Source organism: Gopherus evgoodei, chromosome 3 (assembly GCF_007399415.2).
Source record: "Gopherus evgoodei ecotype Sinaloan lineage chromosome 3, rGopEvg1_v1.p, whole genome shotgun sequence".
NCBI lineage: Eukaryota > Metazoa > Chordata > Testudines > Testudinidae > Gopherus > Gopherus evgoodei.
In genome coordinates this window covers 64495488-64522598 of record NC_044324.1, presented here as the reverse complement: position 1 = coordinate 64522598, position 27111 = coordinate 64495488, and the positions used below count along the sequence as shown (strand labels likewise).

The window sequence follows — 27111 nt, the reverse complement described above, 5'->3', positions numbered from 1 at the left end:
TGAGATCTGCTAGTTAGCTAGTTCATAATCCATTTAACATACTGTATTGTGCTAATTTTTTAATCGGAGTGATTGGTACTAAATCAGGTACCTTACAAAAGGCTAAATACATTACAGCTAGAAGTTTGACTGATAAAAGTAACTTCGTAATCTCAGAGTGAAATCATGTTTGACAAGACTTATTTTCCATAAAACCATGTTGCCTGATGCTAATTATATTCCCATTGTTCATCAATTGAATCCCTTATCAGGCTTTTTATTATATTGACTGAGATTGATGTCAGTGTAACTGTTTTATAGTTACCCAGGTTACCTTGCTTCCCCTTTTTTTGAATACTGGCACAACATTTCAACTCTTTCAGTCTTCTGGGATTTCCATGATAGTCCAAGCTCTATTAAAAATTAACACCAATGGGACAGACATTTCCTAAGCCAACTCTGTTAGAACTCTTGAATGCAGATTATCTGGGCCTGCTGACTTGAAAATGTTTTATCCTTACTAGAGTCTGTTTAGCAATCTCCCTCTGAAGCACCTGGCATTGGTCCTTATCAGAAGACGGGATACTGGGCTAGATGCTAAGTTTAGAGAACTTAGCATCTAGCCCAGTATCCTGCTCAGCTGCCTATTAAGCCCCTCACAGAGGTTCAGGACTGCAGCAGGGAGAGATGCCTCTTCCCCCAGTAAGGACCTGCTTCGGCGGGGAGAGGTGCCCCTCCCTTGGCCCAGCTCAGCCCCATTGGAGCTGCCAGGAAGAGGAACCCCTCTCTCAGCCCCACTGGAGCTGCCGCCGGGGAGAGGCACCTCTTCCTCAGTCCCGAGAGAGAGGGTGGGGGGGGGTATACTCTCTCCCTGTTGCATCCCCCGGACAGCCTGCACCCTCAAACCTCTCATCCCTGGTCCCATCCCAGAGCCCCCACACCTTGCACCCCAAACCCTTTCCCCAGTTCTGAGCCCCTTCCCACACCCTAAACCCTTCATTCCTAGCCACACCCCAGATGCTTCACCCCTAACCGGAGACCTCATCTCCCCCCACAACCCTCTGCCCCAGCCCTGAGCCCCCTCCCACACTCCAAACCCCTTGGCACCACCCCCACCACATGAGTTTTATGTGCACCAATATGAAGGTGATACCACATATTACCTCCATATAGGTGCACATAACAAAATTCATTCCACACATGGACATAAAAAATTAGAGGGAACACTGGCTAGATGGACTATTGATCTGACCCAATACGGCTGTTCGTATATTCTAGTTACTAATGAACTGGAAAGTACTTTCTCCTCCTCCCATGCTAAAAGTGCATAATCCTGTTTTTAAATATAGAACAGAAATATTTACTGAACAATTCTGCCTTTTCTGTATTAACAATTTTACTATGTCAGTCTAGCAGTGAGCCTATCCCATTGTTAAGATATTTGTTCCTAATATACTTAAACTCCTTACTGCTCTGCAAGCTGTTCCCTGGCTTGCTGGTTGTCTAAAGAAGTCCCAATTTTTATTCATATTGATCTATCTGAATTTTTTTCTCCCAGTCAATTTTGTTTGTAATTTTGTTTAACATTGGGAAATTAACCACTTCGAAGTTGTGTGTATGTATATACATATATATATTATCAATATATGTGTCTATATAATGGAATATATAGAATCTATAGTGCCGGTTAGGACTGTCCTCTGTTTGCCCATATTTAATGTAAGCAGGTCATGATCATTGATCCCTAGGCAACCATCAAATTTCAATCCAGTGATTGGTCTTTCTCAGTCATAATGAAATCCCAAAGAGTTACCTCAAATTGAGTGCAATATCCTATTTAAAAGTTGTAGAGGATGAGGTAGGTTTTTTACATTTTAATGATGTTTTACTATTGGCTGAATGAGACCTCCCATATACAGTAGACCCTCCCGCTATAACAAACTCCTGGCTCTACGGAACAAATGGCTTGGATCCTCAGGGGTTTGTTATTATGAAAGTGTACTGTATGTTTCTCAAAATGAAATCCCCCATAACACCTCAGTTTCTCTTTCTGCATTACAAATAAATGCTTAGAGTAATTCGTCTTGTTCTCTGTTTGAGTCAGTGATCTCCAACAGATGCCAACCAGTGTCCCCCTCCTTGGCTTTATTAGTTAGCACATTAATTCATGTGCGTTCAAAATCTCTGGTTCTGCGTTATCAGTAAAATATGTAATGCCACTTATGTAAATCATCTGTGAGTGGAGGATCTGGGAGTTGTGGTGGATCACAACGTCAACATGAGTCAGAATTTCAAAGCTGTTGCAAAAAAAAGCACATTCCATTTTATGTTTCATTAACGAGGCACAGCATGCAAGTCACGGGAGGTGATAGTACCACTCTGTTTGGTGCTGGTTAGGCCTCATCTGGAGTACTGTGTCCAATTTTGGTCACCAATGTATAGAAAGAATGTACAGAAACTGGAAAGGATCCAGAGGCAAGTGACAAAGATGATCAAAGAGATGGGATGCAAACCGTATGAGCAAAAGCTAAAGGAAATGGGTATGTTTAGTTTGAAAAAGAGGAAATGATAGTGGTCTTCAAATACACAAAGGCTGCCATAAATAAGATTGAGAAAAGTTCACTCTTGCCACAGAGAGCAGGATAAGAGGCAGTGGGTTCTAACTATACCATAGCATATTTAGATTAAATCTCAGGAAAAACTTCCTAACTGCAAGAACAGTAGGACAATGGAACAGACTGCTTCGGGAGGTAGTGGAAGCTCGTTCACTGGAGGTTTTCAAAAGGAGGCTGGATAGCCATCTGGTTTAGATGGTTTAGATACAACAAATCCTGCAGCTTGGCAAGGGATTAGCCTAGATGACCTTTGCAGTCCCTTCTAACGTTATGGTTCAGTGATTCCATGATCCCACCAGGTCTCAATAATGGCAATTAATTTCTCATAAATGAGAATTTCCAGTTCTTCTTGCTGGTTACCCATATTCCTCGTGTCCTATATATAGGCAATAGAAACATTTATCTCCACATTCTTTGCCATGTCAGTTGAACTTGTTAATCATGTGCTGAGTATGAGTTTACTGCATTTGCCTCCTTCACACTCTCCTCTTCTTTTTTTAGTTTAATGCTATCCTGGTTGCTCCAGTTAGTATAGGCCTGAGAAGAGCTTTTTTCCTAAGCCATTTCTAAAGTTTGTTTCTAAACTGTAGATAGTTTGTTCTGATTACTATATTTGAGGAACATATCTTTCTTGTGTATATACGTATGAAGTATCACAGGTACATACATCTTAATATGGGGCTGGTCAAAAGTTTTCCTTTTTAGCTATTGAAAAATGCTGATTCATCAAAATGGAAATATTGCATGGAAATATGATTTTTTTATGGGAACTAAACAAGTTTCTAGCAGAAACCTGCCAGGTTTCGTACATGCTTCCTTCTTCCCTGGTTTCTTGGCAATCTAGCCTGACAGGTGGTCAGGGCACCTAGGCTCTACTGCTTCTGAGACTCACCAATTCTTCAGCAGCTCCTCTAGTGAGCTGTCAGAGCTAGGACTCCTTGGGCTTCTCAGGATCCTGGCAGCCTTGGACTTCCAGGTGTCTAGCTTTTAAGCAGCCCACCTGGCACTTTCCTCTGTTAGAGCCTGATTTGAAAGCCCACTGACATCAGTGGATAGACTCCTATTGGCTTTGGGTTCAGGCCTTGTTCAGTCTTCTATGCTTTATTCTGTTTCCATTGACGTCTCTGCCTTAGAGTATCATATCACAAACATTTTAGGCTATATCAAAAAGACTGAAATTAAACAAAAGGTAGCCTTTGTCTTGCTCTGTCAGTTTTAAATATAAAACATAAATATTCAGTACTATCACAGTAGTATAACATAGAATACTATAACCTGAGTTAGGCTATTGGCAGGTCGGGAAGAAGGGGTAAATGTAAACATTAAATTATTGCTTCTGCCATGTGCTGCACACTCAATTTTTTTTACCAGTTTAAAAGTTTTTGTTCGGGAACTATTCCCTGCCTTTAGACTTAGCAATTCACTTTGAACTGTAGAATCTTTAAAACTGCTATAACATCTTCAACTCTAATATGTGCTACCTATAGTGTGCTGTGCAAAATTTTTGCAAAGTCTTTCACTTCACCTTTTCTATATCAGCTCAATGAAAAGATACTGAAAGTTGCTTTCAGGTTCTAAAATTCTACATCATCACTAAGAAACCAAAGAAGCAACCGTTTGCATCTCAGCTTAACTGTTGGAATTAGCAGCTGGTGGGAAAGGCAACTGGTATTTGAAATCGTGGAAACTATATGAACTGTAAAAGCTTTGAATAGCAGATGAATTTGGCTGGTGTAACGAGAGAAGCAGCAGCAGAGTTCGGCTTATAAACTGCAAGAACAGCCTTAGCAGCTGATTTAGTCTGGCGAATGATGATAATATAGTGCAACAAAAAAGAAGACTGCAGACTATTTGGGGGAAGTTTGCAAGAACCCAGCTTTGGGTCGAAACTGCAGAGTAACAGATAGCTAGAAACATAAACTGGAGAAAGTGGCCTGATTATGTGCAAAAAGAAAAAAGCAACTGAAACGCTCAAACTACTCGTCTTGTATGATGCATATTTTGTGCAGCATGGAGGCAGCTGTCAGTGCCACTCTGTGAATCACATTCCAGAGAATGTTGTAAAACTGATACATGAGGCATCATCCTAAATAACAATTCCTTTTATTTTTGTGGAAGCATGAGTTCTAAGGTTATTCCAGGACTTTTCCCAGTAGGCAGCCTGGGTAATGCTAGGGCAGCTTAACACTTCTATATTGGGAAAATGTATGTAAAGAGAGAATATTTGATACTTCTCTTAGTAATATGTTTGATATCTGAAAACATTTTATTTAATTTCAGTTATTTCTGAACCACCAGTAGGGAATGGTGCGACTAACTTTCAGTTTGTGGTAAAAAAAAAACTAGGTTGAAGGAAATGTTACATTCCATTTTATGTTAGTTTGCCCCTTTGAAATCTTAAGCAGAGGAAATTCCTGATTAGTTTTTGCCATCTGATTCTCACTGAGCTGTCTGATTTAAAGATTCTCTTACTGATGGGAGGAAGAGGGGGAAGGGAGCAGCTACTTTCTCTTTCCTCCTAGTTCTGTGTCTCTGCCTCCCTCTGGTGGCAGTACAAAGGAATTTCATTGATTTGATATGGGAGGTGGAAGTGCCACTCTTCTGTGTCCAGGAAAAGGCACGTAAATTATTTGACATCCTGCACTAAAGTATATATAGAATGTATCCTTATTTATGGGATAGGGATCTCACTAAATATTTTTCGTCTTCCAGCTTCTTTCTCAGCCATAGTTAGAAAGCTCAATATTGTATTGTGTTCTCATTGGTTGTTTTTCCATACAACCGTAGATTGTTGGCAGCTAATTAGCATTTTCTGGGAATGTAGACCACTGAGAAAACACATCTTTGTCCTCACCCACTGTCACCAGAGACGAATGTCACATTGTGGTCATATCACATGACAAGGAACTGCCATAGTTACTTATTATATAGTCCTGTGCCTGATATTTAAGATCCAGGAAGGCAAGGTCTTTCTTTACACTCCCTCATGGCAATCTTTCAGATTTGAGTTACATCACTGTATTTAGCTCTGAGATGGCAGTACCTGGCTACCAAATTTTTGTCACGGTGGAAATCCTAGAATAGTATTGGACATGCCTATCATGGAATTTGTATGCTCTCACTAGAAAGATGTTGTGGCTAAAATGAAAGAGCTGTGGCTCCAATATTTCCATTTTTGGCACCATCAAAACTCTCTACAAAGATTTGATAAAGAATAGACAACCAGTTACTACTATGAGTGCTTGCTCATGTCCATTCCACATGAGGAGTGCATGAGCCACATGCACAGTTGCTGGAAAATTTTCCCTCAGTAGCATTCGTTGGGCCGGCTCTTATGTGCTGGTATAAGGGCCACTGCCAACCCAAAACTCTGTTCCTTCTTACTGCCCGTGATGGCTGTTGAAACAATTCCTCTTACTTTTGGAAAGGCATTATTCAATGATTTTTTTTTCTCTTCAGCTTAGTTACCAGTCTTAGTTTAGCAGTAGTGTAAATAGTCTAAATAATATTAGTGTAGATAAATATCCTAGAGGGCCTCCCTTCATCCTGAAGGCAGAAATGCCCTGGTTCCCAAGCTTCAAACTTTGTGCTGCCAGTGAGAGACCTACAGTCCAAAGTGTTTGGTAGAGGCTCGCATAGGAGAGCGCTGTCAGATCTGTCAGGTTTCAGAGTAGCAACCGCGTTAGTCTGTATCCACAAAAAGAACAGGGGTACTTGTGGCACCTTAGAGACTAGCAAATTTATTTGAGCATAAGCTTTCGTGGGCTACAGCCCACTTCATCAGATGCATGTAGTGGAAAATACAGTAGGAAGATAGAGATAGATAGATAGATATACATACAGAGAGAGAGAGAGAGAGAGGCACACACACACACGCAGAACATGAAACATTGGGTATTACCATACACACTATACGGAGAATGATCAGTTAAGGTGAGCTATTTTCAGCAGGAGAGAAAAAGAACTGTTTGTAGTGGTAATGAAAATGCCTCATTTCCAGCAATTGACAAGGAGATGTAAGAAACTGTGGGGTGGGGCAGGGAATAAGTATGGGGAAAATAGTTTTCCTTTTTTTAATGGCCCATCCACTCCCAGTCTTTATTCAAGCCTAATTTGGTGGTGTCCAATTTGCAAATTAATTCCAATTCAGTAGGCTCTCGTTTGAGTCTGTTTTTGAAGTTTTTTTGTTGTAATATTGCGACTTTTAGGTCTGTAATCGAGTGGCCAGGGAGATTGAAGTGTTCTCCAACTGGTTTTTATAATTTTATAAGTCAATCTTTATAGCTAATGGATCTGTTTATTCTATCTGAAGCAGTGCATATGGTTTGAGGCATGTCAGAGGCTCCCCTTGGTATAACAAGCCTGGTACATATCAATTTATTTGTTAAATTGACAAACTTGTATAAGTTTGCAGCATCCAGTGGTCATAACTGGACAGTGCAAGATACAGGCTCCTAGGGTTGTTTCTGGAACCGGAGATATTGGCTAGTGTCATTCGCTTGCAAGTAGCTGGGAGCAGCTTACATGCCAGAGACTCTGTGTGAACAGCCCAGGAGTGGGGGGGTTCTCACAGCATAGCAGGGTAAGCCTGGCTCACAGAGTCAGGGATTGGAGTGGCCTAGCAAATCACTGGTCCAGATAACACCAGAAGGGAACGTCACAGGGGTCAATGTGTTCTCATTACCTTCGAGAAATGTGCTGGTATTGAGGCTTTCTAGCATGTTTGCGTGAGTGCTCTGTGCCTAGCACCTCTTAGAAATGTGTGGTTTTGCAATATCAGCCCAGTTCTTAACAGATTCTGTGAGCAGGGCCTGCCTTTTGCTCACAACCTGACTTTGTTTAATATCAGCAAAGCTTTGGCCATTACTTTAGCCCAGGCCTCTGCTAGACTTCTGATACAAAGGCTTCCTACTGCAACCATCATTCCATCTAGTTAAGGTCTGAGCAAAGTAAGTCAACATGATTAAAATACCAGTGGATAGTCTCCATTAGTGGTGGAGCTGCATAAAGGTAGCAATAGTGGGAAACTTGTAAGTCTAGTATGGACGTGATTCAATGGCTTCCTTAGTAGAGAATAGAGACAACTTGGTAGGTATAATCCTACCAGTTAGAGTTCACTTTACTTTTACAAATACTATTGATTTAAAAGTATCATCGATAAACATAGCATTTTGTCCTATTTAGGACAATTTGTTCAGTAACGTTAGGTTGGGGCAGGTTTAGAATTCTCTAAACTCCTTGCACAGTCTTCACAACTATTTCTTTGCTCTCTTTTTGCACCATGAGTTTATCTACTTTTCTGTGTCTGTGAGTTCTGAGTACAGACGCCCTCCGGGTTACGCAAACCCGACTTACGCAAATCCGCACTTACGGGATAAGTTCCATAAGCTAGAAATAGGATTTTTTTTTTGCGTAATGGTTGGGTATACATTTGCATAAGTCGGGGAGAGACTGTATTCTCAGCTTCTAGCTTTGTGTCAAGGAAAAAGTTCTGTGCTCCACTTTTTATCCATGGCTCAGTGTAGGCATTAATTCCACTTACTATCTTTTTAACTGTTGTAAAAGTGAGTAAGTACTTACACACACATCTAAATAAATACAAAAAAAAATCCTGGGTCTGGTTTCTAGAAGGCTTGAGAAGTATAAAAGTTACAGTAGCACTGTGTCTACCATCTCTTGACTCCCTAGATAGCATGGGAAAATATACCGAGGTCCTAAAGGTCACAAAATTCCTGTTATGTGAGTAAATGCCACTTTTCTGATGTCACGCTAAGAAGGAATTAACCTTTAGTGCACACGCAGCATGGAGGGAAAGAAAATCAGCACCTGGCATTTTTCTTTTTTTTTACAAATATATATCTACTATGGAGTGGAGATGTGTAGATATTGCAAAATTAATGTTGTTATTTTTCCTTGCTTCCCATTTTCCACCTTTTTGCTGTCCTTTAAGAAAGCATACCCTTGCTTCTCTTGTTACTAGTAATTAACTTTCATAACATTTTAGCTTGATAAAATTGTTCCTTTAAGGGTTTGTTTGCTTCTGCTAAATAAGGTGCAAGGTGGAATGAGTGATAGGCTTGTAACTTGGAACATTCCAAGGATAGTAATGTGTTGGCAAGCAGATGCTTACAGATCTGCAGTAAAGCCTCATTATGCTAGTGCATCAGAGACTCATTATTAATGCTGGACTGCATTGGGAGGCATTGAGTTTTATAGGAATATTTCCCTTTATACTTTTTAAAAAGAGGGGGTGAAGGGACTTAATAAAGATAATTTTAAAAACAGACATGATTATGCTTTCTAAAGTCAATGTTTTCAGGGAAAGCAGGCATTCATCATAGTGTCTGATGACAGAAGAAAAGTGAAGTCATTTAAAGATTTTAAGAATTAAGATTGAAGTACTGCAAACTACTTTAAACAGTACAACATTGCATTCTCGAAACACATTTTCATTTCCAAATTTAAATATTTATAGTGATCAAAGATATATTTGTTTCAAAAAAAATTTAGTGTAATGTAACACATTTCATCATTGTTTATAGAACAAAAAAGAACAGAAAATCTTGGTTTTAGAACCAGTTTCCAGGTTTGTGATTAGACATTCTGGATAATAGGCAATGAAGACTATGGGTACAAGATTATCACATATAGAGCTGTTCATCAAGGTTTTTATGAATGTGCTCTTGATGTCCATTACTGTATATATTTGTGAATGTTTAGCTGTACTGCAGTGTATAAAAGATGAACTAAGTTGTCAGTTTTAAAGATCATCTGAAATAAAGAATAAAGGTATAGTTGGGGGACTGGATGACTCAGGAGGTTGATCATGACGAAAATAAAAGATTATGCTCATCAGTTTAAATCCTTCCTACTTTTGAAGTAACCAAAAACTCCTGTCATCAAATTGTACTGTGTGCACCTTGTTGATCATTTATTCTCCTTGCCATTATGTCAGAATACGGATACAATCTAAAACTTGGGCTTTATCACTAATCTGACTCAGTAACTCCTTCTTATCTTTGTCTGCAAAGGACACAGTGTCGGCTGTTGGTGCTTTCATATTGTATGTGTTGCATAGCCTCTTTTGCCCAGACACCACTATTAGACAGGGTCTTCGTGGTTTTCCATTTCCCCTTCCATTTCCCCTTTCCCTTGGACACCATTTGCTCCGAGCTCAATAGATCTTGGCAGTTGTTCAGTGGCACTATGCTGGAGAAAGATGGCAGCCTTCTTTCTGTCCTTTCCCTTTTACACTAGCAGTTGTCTTCCCTTTTCTGACTCCTGAAAAGGCCATTGGGGCATAACTGCCCCTTCCAAGTGTGTCAGCCAGCAACTTCCTTAATAAGTCATATGTACAGCTCTTTTAGCTTAAATGTGTGAATTACTGGCAGTTTTACAGAAGGAGAATCATAGGATGAAGTGCAAAACTCAGCTAGGCCTTAACTGTGTTACACTAATAAAATAATACTAACAGGATCTTATAAGAGAGATGAGGCAAAATGCCAGGTTTATTGTAAATACAGAGAGCAAGAAATCAGGATATGCAATCCAGTATTTTTTCACTACCATTCCGTATTCATTCACACACTCATTCATACAAGTTCTGCAGAGTTGTCATAGTTACCTGCCTAGAAATTGCTCGTGACAGAGTACTGGCCAGGTAGTCTGCAGGTGGAGCCGAGTCCTTGTCAGATGCGCATCCGATGCTCCTGAAGGGTGGTTGCAGAACCAGACTCAGTCCCTGAGTTTTTGGTTCTGTTCTTATAGGATTTTGTCCCCATACAGGTCTATGGGAATCACTTCATCATGCTGATGTTTGTTTGAAGTGATTATCTATCAGCCGGTGGCACATCCCTAACAGCTGAGAGTTATCTTGTTCCTTGAGTTTTCAGCCCTCCATCAGGGGAGGGGGGGCACTTGGGTGGATTCCAGCTTGCCCTCCGGAGGTCATCCAGTTATCTCCGTGCTAAGCATTCTTCAGCCATGGGAGATCACAGTTTTATAACTCTTACACTGGCATTTGTTTTTCCAAAGAGAAATTTCATACCATCCCCCATTTCAGGTACACAATCTGGATGTTTTTGGCTAGATACCACAGAACACCCAGTCTCATTCACATTATAAGATCCACTGATAGAGTAGTCTTTCTTATATTAAGAGCTGCTGAGAGTCTGTCTTCCAGGCCTTTTAAACCTGCCAAATCAAAGATCTTTCTTCAACGGAGCTTCGCATGATAGGCACCTATTTCACTGTCAGTACGTCTGCAGTTATGGAGACTTGTGATTGGCAGGTGGTTTGGGGAAAATAGAATTCAAGGCAGGAGTTCTCAAACTGGGGGTTGGGATTTCTCAGGAGGTCATGAGATTATTACATGGTCATTATTACAATCTGTCAACCTCCACCTCAAACCCCTCTTTGCCTCCAGAATTTATAATGGTGTTAAATATATTTTAAAGTGTTTTTAATTTATAAGGAGGATCGCACTCAGAGGCTTGCTGTGTGAAAGGGGTCACCAGTAAAAAAATTTTGAGTGCCACTGATTTAGGGAAACTTTTGAGGCTTCTGAGCCAAAAATTGAAAACCATTTGCATGCCTTCCTTAACTGCCCACTTCAGCTTAGCATGACAACTCTGATCAAAATCTATTGTACATGCACAGTATTAACTTCAAAGGGTCATATATTGATGAGCTCACAACAAATTTTCTCTGGAACAGTTAAAAGTACTTAACTCCACAAACTTTGAACTTTCTACTCCGAGAAGTTTTTGACTTTAGAGCTGATTTTTTTTAAATCACTTTTTATAATGAGATAAATGTATTTGTTCATTCTGTTCCTATCCACATATTGGACTTTTTTTATTTAAACTTAAAAGTAGAGGGGAGAGGACCTAACAAATCAAGAATGGAAAATTTCAGTTAGGTGAAAGTTTAGAAAACTGTGACTAAAGCAGAAGTAGAATTGTGAAAGCTGGTACAACCATAACTATAATGCTTGCTACGGCCATCAGTTTGTTTTTACAATAGGGAAAGTATCAATCTCCATGCTTCCCCAAGAATACTACTTTGGTGCATAACTACAGCAAAAACAGATTATATTTGAAACTTGAAAGCTATGGACATAAACTTTATTAGTGGCTAGTAAGGATAGTAGTTTAGCATTATCAAGGACTAGTGTTTTTACTTAATTTGGGAAAAAGAGGTAGGAGTTATTGAGTCAGTTCTTTATGCATAATAGGCATCTGCTGAGATTTTAGGAGAGCCCAGTCTTTCCCTTTGCTCCTACCCTTTCCTTATATGACTCTGCATTCTTCCTATTTGACCTTACATTGGGGACTGCATAAGGAAAGCATTATTTGTCTTAAGAACAAATCCAACTCCCGCTGAAGTCAGTGGCAAAATTCCCACTGATTTCAGTGTAAGTAGAATTTGCCCCATAGGTTGGTTCTGGGACAAATTGCGAGAAGATTGCAAATGTTTTATCAAAACAAACCTCCATTTAAAATAAACAAATCCCACAATTGTTGCTTTGGATACCATACCACTGTTACAGTTGCTATGTCATATCAACCTGCATTCCATCATGTTTCATGTAACTGTGCCATAAACATGCATTATGTGCACCTATCATGTAATGTACTCTTCTGTTATGGTTGTGACATTTACTGATTTTTTTTTTGTCATATCATCTGTACTGTGGATGCTGCATTATGATGCTATTGGGTATGTCTACACATTTAAAAAAAAATTTCATAGCAGAGAGTCAGAGCCCTGATCAACTGACTTGAGCTCCTGCCGTGTGGCTAAAAATAGCAGAGTAGACATTTGGACTCAAGCTGGAGAGTGGACTCCAGGGTCCCTCCCCACTCGCCAGATTCCAGCCTGAGCCCAAACATCTCCATGGCTATTTTTAGTCCCACATTGAGGGCGCTACCATGTGTGTATTTGTCCACAGATTTAATTCACACAAGCTTTGCTATATTTCTTTAATGGATTTTGTTGCATGCTTTAAAAATAATGGATGGGCTTTGGTGTATTGTCTGCAGTGAGATGGAAGCGCTCTTATCCTACTCTGTCTTCTATTCTAGTGGTAATGATAGTAAAAATCTTCCTATCACAATATTTTCCTTATTGTTTTCCCCTGCTTTTCTGTCATTTTATGTAGAAGCAGTGTTGGCAGGAGGCAGACTGAGCAATTTTAAAAGCTCCTGCTTAAAATTTGGATTTGGTGGGTACCTCCTGACCCAAACTAGGGCAATGGCAGATGATTGGGAGACAGTGGAAAACAGGAAAACTCCTACTGAAAAGGGAAGTGAAACAGTGAATGGAATGTGTACCTATGCTAGAGGAATATTAAGGGAAGGTCTTCTGCCCTCACCCTTGGCTTTTTCCACCTAGTTCAAATGTACATGGTGGCAGCTAGAGAGACTGCAGAAGACTAAGAGCTAATAGTATTTTAAGTTCAAGTAAATAGGAACTGGACAGAAATCACAATTTATACACTTACATGGAGTGCCCATCTTGTAAGATGTTATAGGCACCAGCATTTGTGATAGTGTTTCAGGAGCAGGTCGGTGTCAGATGTGGTCATGAGCACTTCTTGATTTTTCAGGCACCTTGCTGAACTCTGCTTCATTGTTTCCATCCCACTCATGTCAAAACTCATCTTTCTCGTTTGCCTCTCTCTGGGGGTCCTCCACAGTAGCATGAGAAGTGTCCTCTGGCATGACAGGGCTGGTGATTGGGCCCATAGAGACTATAGTGTGAAATTCTGACTACAAATGTTGGTCATGGGTATTGAACCATATTTAATATTGCTGGTCTTAATGCTGGTACATGTATCTCAGCTCCTTTCCCTTTTTTCCCTGGCTCCCATTAATATATCATGGCACCTATTAGTATGTCTACAGTAGCCTAGAGTCCATACTTCCTCTGTTAGGTTCTTGTACATATATCTGTTTTCCTTTGTAAGTGTCTTAAGTGTGCCTGCAAATGCTGCTCACCCCCCAGCCCAAGAAAACTGTCTAATTTCTAGACAAGGCTGAAGCCCAAAGCTGACCACAAATCAGAATCACTTTCTTGTCATTGGTAAAAAGCAATGTTCTCTTCAGGGCTTGGTAGCTTGTTAATGTGGCTGTTGTGCTTGTAAAGCCCTTCTGAATGTTGAAGAGACTTCTAGTCACTTAGATCCCTGGCCACTATGACCCCGGCAATGCAGTTCAAAAAGCTTAGTAGACAGGTCACTGCTGGAGTGAGCGGTGCTGTGTAGGACTGCAGTGACATTACTTCTCGTGTATCAATCAATCTACATCACTCCCAGTCTGATATTGCTGCTGGATCAGTTTTACTCCATTGGTGGGGATTTGTGCCACCTTGCAAAGAGAAATAACTATACCAAATTAATTTGGGATATTTCAGTTGGAGGCTTTGGATTGTATGGATTTGCACATGATTTCACTGGAAAATAAATGAATTTTATCACTACAACTCTTATGTGTAGACCAGTCCTCAGAGTTCCAGATATCACCAAATGTGAGTCTGCCTTTTGGGCTCACTGACACAGCTAGGAGCATTCTCTTACATTAAGACCGTGACAATGTAAATGGGATTTAAAATAGGTGTAATAACATTTAATTTTCACATCAGGCTTGTCTACACTTAGAGCACTGCAGCACTTAGTGAAGATACTACCTGGGCCAACAGGAGAGCTTCTCCTGTTGGTGTAGGTTTTCCACCTTCCTGAGAGGCAGTAGCCATGTCAATGGGAGAAACCCTCTTGTTAGCATAGCAGTGTCTACACCAGGGGTCTCTCTAACTACATTGCCCACTCCTGCGGATCATAGTTATACCAATATAAGTTTGTAGTGTAGAACAGGGCTTGGTGTAAATGAGAATAAGGTTTCTGTTTCGTTATCTAAGGACTTGTCTACATTTAAAATGCTGCAGCACTTCGGTGAAGACATTACAGAGTTTTCCAGTCAGTATAAGTACTCTACCTCCCCTAGAATTGTTTACCTTTTTGTTTTCTTCCCTCTGGAGCATGCTGTTCTCCTGAATGACCAGAGGTCACTTTAAATCAGTCTTCTTTGAGTTCAATTTCCTGATCATTACCAAGCTTGTACATTTTTCTGAAAAAAAATTTTTTTGGCATAATGGTATCTATTGACTACAGTGCAAATTTTCTCTTAAGAAAGAAGTACAGGTTTGAACCTCTACAGTCTTAAATTGTATTAAACTCATACTTCCTTTTTACTCATTTTCTAGAGACACAAACAACTTTCCCTTTCTTCTTTATCTTTGGAAGATTATTTGTGCATTTTAAAACGTACATAAAGGGAGGTGGAATATATTTTGTAATAAGCTGATGATCTTTCTAGAGTAAGCTGAATCTTTACAATGCATGATGAAACATATACTTTAAAAAAAAAGATTTTGTTTTTGCAAAACTGTAACATGGTATTTGAGTAGTTTTCCAATTATTTTTTAAGTAGTCCTGTTTTGACGACATTATGGTTAAATTAGTCTGACACTTCAGTTAATTACAGTAGTAAATGTGATGTGCTATGTGGGGATGAAATTTATCTTGCAATATTCATGCATCTTTAATCACAGACGTGACATTAGGTGCCCTTTGAAAATTAAGAACTAGTCAATTGTTTGGCAAATTTATCATTAGTTGCTAGGCAACTTCAGGTTTAATGTTTGATAATTAAAAACAGCAAAGCATGAATCAGCACTCTATTTCACCAATGATTAAAATACAATACCTTTTACAGAAACTGTTAAATGGATCAATATTACTTTATATGTTTATCTGTTTTTATTATGAATAATTATCTTTTTAGAGTGGCCTGAGTACGCTGGAGGTGGCATTCATATACTGGCTAACAATGCAACCAAAACATCTTGCAACAGTATTAGTTTTAGACCTGTCTAATGACCTAACAACAACGCTGCTTGCTGTGATGTTGGAGGCCCATCTTCTCCATAGTTGTGGACTTCCAGCATATTATGAAAATGGATTTGTGGGAACTGCTGTTTTCATAAGCATTTTCAGGTAGTTGATTCAATGACATCAAAAATAATAAACATAGTGAGCACTTACGTGGTGTTTTACTTTTTTCAAAGAGCAATTGTAAAATTAATGGCCAGGGAACAGTTGGCTAGATGACGAGCACTTCAGCTGCTACTGTCAGAGAGAAAAAAGGATTAAAAAAAAAATTTAAATACCATAGCCGGCCAATTTCTCTCCTCCTCCCCATCTCCCCACCCCAACAGAGGGAACTTTGTCATCTGAAAAAGACACAAGAATCTGGTATTTCTGAAAAAGATATTACTGCTAAGTGGGAAAATGTTCCTCCTTTTCGACTTTAAGTCCTTGTTACACTAGTTTCCTTTGAAGGTGAAATAGTTTCTTGTCCATTTTAGTAATTTATCTTCCCAAAGTAACAGGCTAATTCACTTCTCTGAAGAAGACCTTGGGTAAGAACATTGGTAAATTGAACCCAAAGACTGCTGCCATGCCAGAATGAAAAATTTCCATCAGTGGACTGGGAATAAAATACATTTGGCTTTTCTGGTAATTGTTGCTATTAGAAACTGTAGCTATTCTTTTCTAGGGCTTCAATCATCCTTTTTCGGTAAAGCATCTGTCTCATCTTGTATCCCTGTACCTTCATTGGTTTAACTAGATAATGCTGATAAAGCAGTATACTCTTCTTTCCTTTAAGAGGTAGTATTTCCTTTAACTGTCTCTGAATGATTGCCTTTCCATGTCTGCATCTCGTCCAGAGGATTTGAATGTAGTGAGTAATACTATGACAGTTTCCATTCTGGGTAACAAGTGGTTATTTTAATTCAGATTAATGCAGTAATTATTTTCCCTTGCTTCAAACTAATTTAGATAGACTACTTGTATAGTCTTTCTTGCACAGCATTGAGGCAGTATCTACAGCCTTCTTATATACATGAATAAAATCTGCAAATTTGAGTAAAAAAAAAAAAGCCTCTCAACTACATCACTTAACTTTTGGAATTTTCATGTCTTACTAAATTTTGGATAAATATATTAACATAATGGAGTAGTCTGAGTATAAATATCCTGTAGTATTCTTGCCAAATCCATAAATTTATACCATTATCTTACTGAGTTTGACATAATACAAAAATAGCCATAATATGAACAGTTGAACTTCTATCCTATTTCATTAAAATATCTTTTGAAGGTCAAACAGGTCCAAAATACATACTATAATTTGCTTAGCAAGATTACCTAGAGAGCCATCTGTAGGTCTCTTAGCAATTCTGCAATTCAGGTGAACAGCTGGAGGGCTGCAGATGGTGGGGTGACAGTGCTATCCCCATTCATTAGATATTGTTTTTCCAGTTTTCAAATACAAAGCAGAGGAGGAGAGAGAGCACTATTGGGTAAATCTTACTCCATTTTTTTTCTTATTGAATAGGATTTGATAACTAACAATGGAGGGGTTTTCAAATATAGTGACACTTTACATTTTCTCTGTAATCTGCTGTCAAGCTGTCCTACAGTGGCTTAAGAGTGCAAGTATCAACGTCAGGTCACACTGTTAACAAACGGGGCAGAGACCCTGCTTAATTGGTTGTGAGTTCTATAGTTCAATTTCACCAACCAAATATCAAGTGTAAACTCCTCAGACACTATAACAGCCTTAACATGGAGCCACAGACAGTCCTCTTGGGTACTCCAATCTATCTTGCCACCCAGGTAAGCTTACCTTTGTGATAGATGGTCCTTTAGACCAAAAATCACAGGTTACTCCCATTCCCAAAGGTACAGTTTCTTAACCTACGTCAGTTCTGTCTTAAATTTCGCACCAGACACAATGCTTGTATCCAATCCTACAATAAACTAAAGATTTATTAACTAGGAAAAGGAGATAATCATTTACAAGGTTAAAACAGGTTAACATATCTACACACAAATGAGTTCCAGTCTTAATTTTCAAAAAGTAATAGTAACTTCTATAATAAGCAAGCTCTGTATGTCCTTTAGGGCTAACCGAAGCCAAGCACTGTGGATCTTTTGCTTATCTTTAGTAATCCTTGCCCTTCAGAGTCCAAGCAACATAAAAACCACAATTCTTCTTTGTTAGGGCTTTTTATTCCTTCCCCCCTTCTGCTCTGGGTGGCAAATTCAGCTGTTGGGAGGAATTTACTTTCACATCCCTTCTTAATAGAAGTGGGGAGCAATCAAAATCTTTTGCACTTTGATCTTTCGTAATAGTTGGTCTGGTGTTGATGAGTCTTCTTTTGTTGGGCAGGAGAGAGCTCCTGTTGGAAACTAGTATTTCTTACTCCTTAATTCTTCTCTCCTGTCAGGTGATTTACAGTTACAGAGCAAACACTTAAGTATTACATCATCATATGGTATACAGATATTGTAAGGGGGTTTAATACATGCAACAATTTATAAGCATTTCATAAAGTCTAAACACATTCTTACAAGGCTAATACTTATTTTAACAATACCAAGACACAGATGAGCAAACCTGGTTCCAGCAATGTATTTGTCAGAGTTAAACTGAGACCTAGAGCCCTTAGCAGGAGCTGGCACCTGGTCTGTCAGCATCATAACTTCACAGTTTTATTAGGAATGGATGAACAGGTTCAGACAAAATAAGAATGCAAAAAGCCTTGTTTTTCTTACACACACCAAATCTCAAATCTTTTCTGACTTTCTGAATTTGCTTCCCTTAAATACTCATCTCTCCTTTACCATTTTCATTTGGTTGCGAGGCTTGTCTGTATCCCTACTTGGGCTCACTGCTGTGCCCTTTAATTTTCTCTGGGATTTACCTGTTTGTCATACCCCACAATGTACCTTAAAGCCAGATATAGTGAGCATTGCAGCTTTTAGTATGTTTTGAGCAATAAAAAGAAAATACATTAAAGGAAGCTTGGCAAAGTGGCTAGACTCATCCACTGGGCCCCACTTCTGTTATCATCATCTATTACTAGGGAACAGGGCTGCAGAGCCTCTTGTTCAAGAATCTCTGTCATGCAGAGAGGGATTGTAAAATCCTTTGCAAAAATGAGAGGAATAAGAGACTCAGTGTGCTCTCTTGATAGAATCCTGTATCAGTGGGGATGTAAGAGAGCTAGGGACGATCCTTCCAAAGAGAGCCCTGCCAGCATCCTAGAGGAATAGTAGCACTTCAGACTTAATGGATTGCTTTAGTGTGCTTATTTTCTGGTTTGAACTAGATATTGTCATTTTAGCTACTAACTTTTTACTAAATATGACACAAGAAGTTAATTTCTTAAATAAGTATTTAGAGAGGCTCCAATATACCAGAAAAGAAAATAAGGGAGTCCATACAGGCTGTTACATTTTAGTAATGTTTTAAAATGAGTTCATAGAGATAAGTCATGTCTTTTCTACAATCCTGCAATATTTTTCAGTGGGGATTAATATGAGAGTCTTTGCCTTTTTGTGCATTGCACATCCTTCCTTTGTTTTTGTTTTTTGTTTTTTTCTTTGTGGCTGTTTAAAGCTGCTGCTCTAAAGACCTGTTCTTTTCTCTAATACGTTAAGTCTGGTCACAGTACTTCTTCATCTGCACCAGTTTTAGTCTCTCCTCCTATCTTATTGCTTCAGTTATTAAATTTAAAATTTACTTTAAATCTTTGTGCGTGAAGATAATTGCTGCTGTTTTAAACATCTTTTCCATAGGATGAGAGCATGGGAGTGCTATTATTTGTTAGCTTTCATCAGCAAATCTTTTCACTTTCCTATAAGGTAAATATACCTCTAAAATAATCCTGTTCCTTTTAAAGCAGACTGACCAGACAACATGGCTTTGTAAATACTCCTCCAGCATGCTGTAAATGTTTGCCTTCACCAAAGAATGTTCCTGCTTTTTCCTTCTAATTCTTTATACTTCATCTGTAGGCAAATCCATGGGTGTAGTAAATTTATAGACTTCTCTGTTCCTCAAAACTGATAAACTATTGACCTGTCAGTACAGTAGACTGCTGACTCTTATCTTAGCTGGTCCGTAGCCTTGCTTCATAGTGCTTTTGTACTATATGCTTGTGCTTGTACTAGTGCTTGTGCTTTTGGGCCAGGGGAGGGATAGCTCAGTGGTTCAAGCATTGGCCTGCTAAACCCAGGGTTGTGAGTTCAGTCCTTGAGGGGGCCACTTAGGGCTCTGGGGCAAAAATCAGTACTTGGTCCTGCTAGTGAAGGCAGGAGGCTGGACTCAATGTCATTTCAAGGTCCCTTCCAGTTCTGAGGTAGATAGATAGATATAGATATATATCACTCTTGGTTATGTAATAACCTCTGTAATGAAGTTGGAACTATTTGGAAAGCAGTCATTGCTATAGCTATGTATTTTCTGGAAAGGACAATGTTCTGGCAGGCAGTGTAAGCAGAAATTAACTTCCAACATGGATTATTTGAAAGGGCTTGGTGTAATTCACTCTTTCATGTATTATTTCAGCATACATAATTTTTATATAGAGATATCTCTTCACAACAAATGAAAATGACATGTTAAAATTGTGTTCTGGGGAGGAAGTGGCTTTGGTTTCCTGACCAATGCAACTTCTCTAGACTATAACCTGGGTATTCTGTCCAGTAGCCCCGATTTCAAAAGTCATCAGGAATAGAAAATAGGACCAAAACTTGGGCACTATGAATAGTTTCAAACTGATCTCTTGAGTTATTGCATTCAGATCCCCTTGGTTTGGCAGCGGAGTTCCCTTTTCAGCATCCAAACCAATTTATCCAGTGGAAATGGAGAGATTACCTTTCTAGACAATACAGAGACAAGTTATTTCAGTATTCATATGTTATCCTGACCTATTCTTTGAAAAATAAAAATGTACTGAGCACAAAGATGCAATCACATATGCCAGATTCCCATTCAAGAATCTTTTGTACTTGGTCATCCAAAGATTCCTGAAATGTTTACTTCACTGTTTCCCACCTTCAATGCCTCCTTGTGGTTTAAATCTAGTTCTTGCCAAATTTGTTAAAACTTCCATTTGAAACTCTGGGAAAATATTCACACTATAATTTTTTTCTGAAGATTGCATTTCTCACAGTAGTAACATTGGCCTAGAAAATCAGTGACTTGCAGCCCTAAAGCCAACATTCCCCAAGAGCAAGTTAGCTTTACTCGCACATTCCATTACAAAATTCTTAATACTGTGATCTCTGAATTCAGTAGAATTCCAGTCCATTGGTTTATATGTATGTTACTTTAAGCAAGATTTGTTGCCTGGGAGCACCAGGTACTTTTTTTTTTTTTTTTTTTTTTTTTTTTTTTGGCAAGATGTTAAGAGTTTGAGTTATTACTTAGGTAAGACTACAGCTTTTTTAAATCTCTGAGATTTGTAGCATATGGAGAAACATGCAGGAGGGAAACGGTAAACTTTTTTTACAAATTTGTCATGATGTTGGTTTCTCAGTACTTGAAAATCTTAGGATGTATTGTACCGGGTCCAAAGCATATTCAGGATATGTCAGGATTCTATCTTTTGAGATATGCAAGTCTGCTCCCTGGAATTGGGTTCATACATTTGCACTATTAATTACTTGACTTGCTCAATTCAGGGGAGCAGTCCTACAATCTTTGGTTTAGTTGATTTTCCTCACACTAATGAGTTAATCTCCAGAGAGGTTGTATTTGTCCATACTCCATGGATGTAACATTCCATGGGAAATGTTACAAGATCTTTTACACTCACAAGTGGCCAGGATCTCTGTTACGAATCTTGTAAAAGACAACCACTTCAGCAGTCTTTCCTAACTTCTAGGTTCACTATCAGAAGGAAGAGCACCACCTGTTGAATCACAGTTAATTCATTTGTTTGATTTTTCACATTTTTGTCTTCCTTCTGTTCATTCCAATCTCCTTTACCTTAAAATAGTCATTCCCTATGTATTATTGATCATTTTGTTCTCACTTCCATGGCAACTCACTTAAATTTTCTGCTCTTACATGTGATTTCACATTACTTCAGCTTTCAAAATAAAATGCACAAAATCAAGCTGAATGTATTCTTTTGTATAATTTAGAGGAAAAATGGATGGACTGAAATACATTATATGGGTTCCAAACTGCTGTTAATATATTAACTGCTCATCCCACTGGCCAGGGTGTGGCTTTGATGGGATCTGGAACTGTGGAGAGACATTTTCTGGGGCCAGGAGAGAGAGGGATCTCCACTGGGAGCAGCTGAAGCAGTATTCTATATGCCCCCTCTTTTTTTCCCTCCCCTTTCCTTTAGTGTGTGAGGCAGCTGCGTCTCTTCTCCCTTCCCCACCCCCTGCCTTCTTCATGTTGCAGGTTATTGGGGATCACGTGCACCTGGGCCTCCAGGGCATGTTCTGCCCAATGCTGCTGCCATTGGACATTGGAGGTGGTGCTAGGGCTGGATGACTGGTTCTCATTGGTGGAGGACAAGGAAGGGTTGGTATACGCCTCTACCCCGATATAACGCTGTCCTCGGGAGCCAAAAAATCTTACCGCATTATTGGTGAAACCACGTTATCTTGAACTTGCTTTGATCTGCCAGAGCGCACAGCCCCGCTCCCCTGTCCCCCCCGAGCGCTGCTTTATTGTGTTCTGTCTGAATTCATGTTATATCGGGGTGGAGGTGTAGTTGACTGCCAAGGAAAGGTAACCATGGTGGATTCCCTCTTGCAGACTCACTCTTCCCACCTTTAATCTAGCTGCTGGATTCTGGTGGGTACTAAAACCTAGGTTGATTATGAGTTTTGGGTCCTGAAAGGGATTTTTCCCATAGGGAAAACTACTGTGTGAGTTTTCATCTTCCACTTGGCGCCCAGCAGGGGGTTTAAATTACATATTTGGCAGATTCCTGTGCAGTTGGTGGGTTAGCAGGGGTGCTTTTGAGGTCCCTGTAATCCAGTGGACTTGAGCACCGCACTGCATGTTGAGGGGGTTTGCCAGAAACCAGGAATGAGCAACAGGAAATTGGTCACTTGATGACTACCTGTTCCGTTCATTCTCTCTGGGGCACCTGACACTAGTCACTGTCGAAAGACAGGATACTGGGCTGGATGGACCTTTGATCTGGCCCAGTATGGCCGCTCTTATGTTCTTATATCTCGTGCAGCCTATGGCTCCCTTCAGTTTAGCTTTGCTACCTCAGACATGGAGATGGAAAACAGGTTGAGACTCTGCTCTAAATCAAGGTCCCTTGACAGGCCCAAAGTTGTAGAGGGGGCATGGCCTTCACACTTGACACTTGCCCTCAGGTTTATAGTAGATTGGGGCCATTGGTGACCATTGAGAACCACACTGGAATAAGCCTACTGAGTGTTCTGGGATGGTTACCCCAGTTAGTTAAGTTTTAAATAAAGTTGTAGCCTCTGCATTTAACTATGCTTTGGTGCCTGTGTCTCATGTTTTCTGTGTCCGTTTCATTTCCATCAAAATGTTGAAACTAAACACTTTGACATTTCTGAATTGAAACTTTGGGAATTACTGTGATGTGGAAAACTTTCAGTTCACAGGGAATGGAAGAGCTGAATTTCCTCATCTCTAGGAATTATGGTCACCTTTTAAAAATTGTATCAAGAATGGAATTACCCTTTGAACAAATGTCTTCAGACAACCACTACATCCAGATGCTGTCAATTGCTGAAAATTTGGGAACTCCAATCACTTGGGCTTGGTGATTAAAAAAAAAAAATGGATATGCAAGAACACAAGTGCTTATATATGAAAAGTGAATATTTTGGTGACTTAATGGAAATAAATAGCGTTTGAATAAACCTTCTGCAGCATTTTGGGACCAGTAGAAGATAGGAAGTCTATTATGCAGTTCCTTGTGGGCAATGCTATTAAGAATTTAACACATTATAAAACCAGAAAAATGGGGTAATGTCTATTACTCTTATGATTGATTCATCACTAGTACTGCATCTGCTGTACATAACTTAAATAAACACTAGAGGTGGTCACATTTTCACATCCATATAAATAAATGGATACAATCCCAACTATTTTGTTTTTCAGAAATGGCAAATCTTTAGTAAGCATCTTGTAAGAATTAACAGCTTTCTTTAAGGAAGAACCTGGTGGCTCTACTATTTTGATGAGCGGTGCATCCCTGATATGCTAAGATTCCAGAAGAATGTGCAAAGCCTAAAGTCACAGAATTTTTTTTTTCTGTTTTAAAATGTATGGGAATTTGTGAGCGAATATAGAAAGTAGTTACATCTTCCCTACCCAACAGCTAGGTAGCAAGAGAATCTTGTTTGTTTTTCAGGCAGATCTAGAAGCCAGTGCTCTCTAAATTAGAGACATACGTTCATGACACAACTTGTAGTGAAAATTCATAATTTTATTAAATGATAACTTCACTTAAAGCCAAAAATCTTTTGTTTTTCTCCAAAAAATAATTGTAATAGAGAATCTTTCCATATGAAAATTGCTTTTTTTAAGTTACCTTTTATTAGTAATAGTACAGTATCACCCTGAAGAGCTGTCAGTCTGAGGCCCCAATCCTACAGACACATATATTGTGTCTTTATGCATGTGAGTAGTCCCATTGGCTTCAGTGGGCTTATTAGTGTGAGTAAAGCTAAGCATATACGTAAAGGTTTGCAGGAGTGGGGTTGAAGTTAAGACAGGATGCAAGAAGTTTATGCAACACACATGTGAAGGGAGTGCCTCAGTATTGCCTACAGTTTTATACGTGGAAGTAAGTTGTTCAGTAACTAGATGTATGTCTTTCTGTGGTTCTTCTAGAATATAGTGTGTTGTGTGTTAAGGATTTCCCACACAGACTTACTTGCTCTCCCCCTAGGGTCTGGACAGGCTGTAAAGGGCTAATTCTATATCAAGATAGTCTGTTAAATCCTGTAAACATATCAGTGACTTTTACCTTTTGTTTCTTCCTCCAGATCTGCTTCCCAAGCGTTCTTAAAACCTACCATATTGTTTTGGAGGGATGGTGGGGATTTAATCTTGGTGGCAGATTTCTAGTCCCAAACAGACCTCTGCTTTCTTGGGTCATATAACCTCTCATATATGTCTTTGCTATAGCAGAACTCAAATAGATAACTGGAATTTTTTAAATCAACTTTGGGTTGAGCCTGCAAACGTGTATAGTTTCAACTAATAATTTTTTTTCAGACAAGTCTGTGTAATTCTCTGTGAAACTGCATTATTTTCATTGTAATTATTTCCTCAGAATAAATTCCATAACTATAATTCACTTGTATATCATTGTATCTTTAAGAGAAGACTGTGTCTATTTTGAGCCGAGTAGTAGATTTTTGCTATATTTCTAATATTAATCAGTTTACTGTTAGTAAAATCTTCTGGAATTACAGCGATACCATGAAATACACACATTGGAATAACCATTTTGTCTGCTTTATTTTAGATCAATGCACTATTACTCGGACATACCTTTTCCTTCATAAGTTTTGGTTCTTTAGTGCTGCCTATTACTTTGGGAACTGGGCATTCATTGCAGTAAGTAATCTGACATAGAGATAATTACAAATCAAGTTGAATACTTTAACATAAATTGTAACTCTCAGGTATTTGCATCACCACTGTGACATTTAACTTTAAATGCATCGCTTTCATATTCTTAAGTGAGATAGAGTAATACATATTACACTAATTTAAATTCACAGGTCTTTTTAATCGGATTAATTGTGTCATGTTGCAAAGGGAAGAAATCAGTCATTGAAGGAGAAGTGGATGAAGATGATTCAGACATAAGTGATGATGAGCCATGTGTCTATTATGGTTGACAGCCTTTTGTCCTAAAGGTTAAAAAACAAATGTGATTTAAAATTGTCTGAAAGTCATGTTTATGTGGAATTTTAATCCAAATGTTAAGCTTGCGGTAAAAATAAATTTAGAGAGAGAGTGGGAATGTTAATTTAAAAGGGGGTGGAAAACTGAATATTTTTTGTTTCCTGAAGAATACATCACTGTATCGTAGCAGAGCTATTATTGAATTGAGTTGAAATAATATATATAAAATGTACTGTTTTTATGATGGAATGCTTATGTGACATGTTTTCTAATGTACAATTTGATATTGTGAGTGCAGTTGATAATATTTCAGAGTTAATGTTGCCCTTCTGTTACTAGCTTTTGGTTTCTTAAATTTCTTTCATGTCTGACTTGCATGACTTTTACAGCGAGATTGAATTTATAGGGAATTACATTTAAAAATCATACTGAAACAGCGGGTGAACAAACATTGCTTGAAAGACTCAGCTAAAGTTCCTTCACTTTCCAGAAGTGTGGCAATTTATGTATAATTAATTTTTGCAATAATAATTTTACTGCCATCATTGTGATATGCATATAAAGTTATAGTCCATGAGATAGTGTTTAGATTTACAGGAATATCTTTAAATGTGCTAAAACTACATACAGTGAGCTCCAGAGTTCATTCCCAATATGTTAAAAATAAACAAGTTGTGTAAACTTCCAGTGTTTCTGACGCTTAGCCACGACCATATTTCCATTTACTAGATTACTGAATTTTGTGGCAACCAGGATATAGCCTTTGCTCTGTTACTCTGATATGTGAAAGTTAAAAATATTATTCCGTATTAACCATACTACACAGCATCTTGGCAGTGTTTCTTCAAAATGTTATAAGATCTAAAACTTATGTGATTAAACTCTTTACTGAGTAGTATTAACCACATGGATTAATTAAAACATGAGGTTAATTATGATGTTTCTATTTTTTCAGAATATATTAATACAAATTCTCTGGATTAAGGCTATTTTTCCTATCTGAAATATAGTCAGTATAATCATTGTCATTTTAAATAAGTCTTTAAAAATGAAATACAAACATAATTGTAACAGTGTAAACATTAAAAAGTTTAATTCTACGAAACTAGATGTTTTCTTTGTATACTTTTTTTGTAAAATAAATTTACAATCTTACCTATACCACCTTCTTCTTAAGTTATTCTTTGTAAACCAAAATTCATTTGTGCTATCAAGTATCCTTTAAATATTGACTTTCCATGGGTTATTACCATTCTTTCTTTAAAAGTGCAGACTTGCCAATTCCTAAAAATATTGCAAGAGATAAAATGCATGAACTATAACAATACAGTAAAAGCTGTGTTATCCAGCATTTTACCACCAGAAAAGCTCTATAAACCAGCATTTCTGAACTTCATAGAAAGTCCAGTTTATAATCCGGTTGGTGTGGGGCTGGTAGGCTCCCTCCCTGGCGCTGCATGGCTCCCTGGAAGCAGTGACATCTCCCTGCTGCTCCGAAGTGAAGGAACAGACCATGAGGAGTTCGGAGTGCAGGGGCGGGAACAGCCTCTGGGAGGGAGTTTGGGTTCGAGAGGGGGCTCAAGGCAGAGGGTTGGGGCTCGCAAGGGTGCTTGGTGTGCGGGATCTGGGTGGCACCCACTCCAGGCAGCTCCCTGCAAGTGGCGACATGCTCTTGCTGCTCCTAGGCAGAGGCATGGCTAGGTGGTTCTGTGCAGTGCCCCCTG

General features: G+C 38.8%; 1 protein-coding gene across 4 annotated transcripts in view; it reads left to right on the top strand.

Moving 5' to 3' along the window:
- LMBRD1 (LMBR1 domain containing 1) overlaps positions 1-26520 on the top strand; it is a 240092-nt gene extending 213572 nt beyond the window's left edge. Inside the window, exons 13-14 of one of the 4 annotated variants that reach the window (XM_030555680.1) lie at positions 25002-25093; positions 25261-26520. In XM_030555680.1, the coding sequence (XP_030411540.1) occupies positions 25002-25093; positions 25261-25380 (212 nt within the window). In that variant the 3' untranslated portion in view covers positions 25381-26520. The remainder of the gene's footprint in view (positions 1-25001; positions 25094-25260) is intronic. The other 3 variants (XM_030555679.1, XM_030555677.1, XM_030555678.1) reach the window with 3 other exon arrangements.
- The last annotated feature ends 591 nt before the right edge of the window (positions 26521-27111 follow it).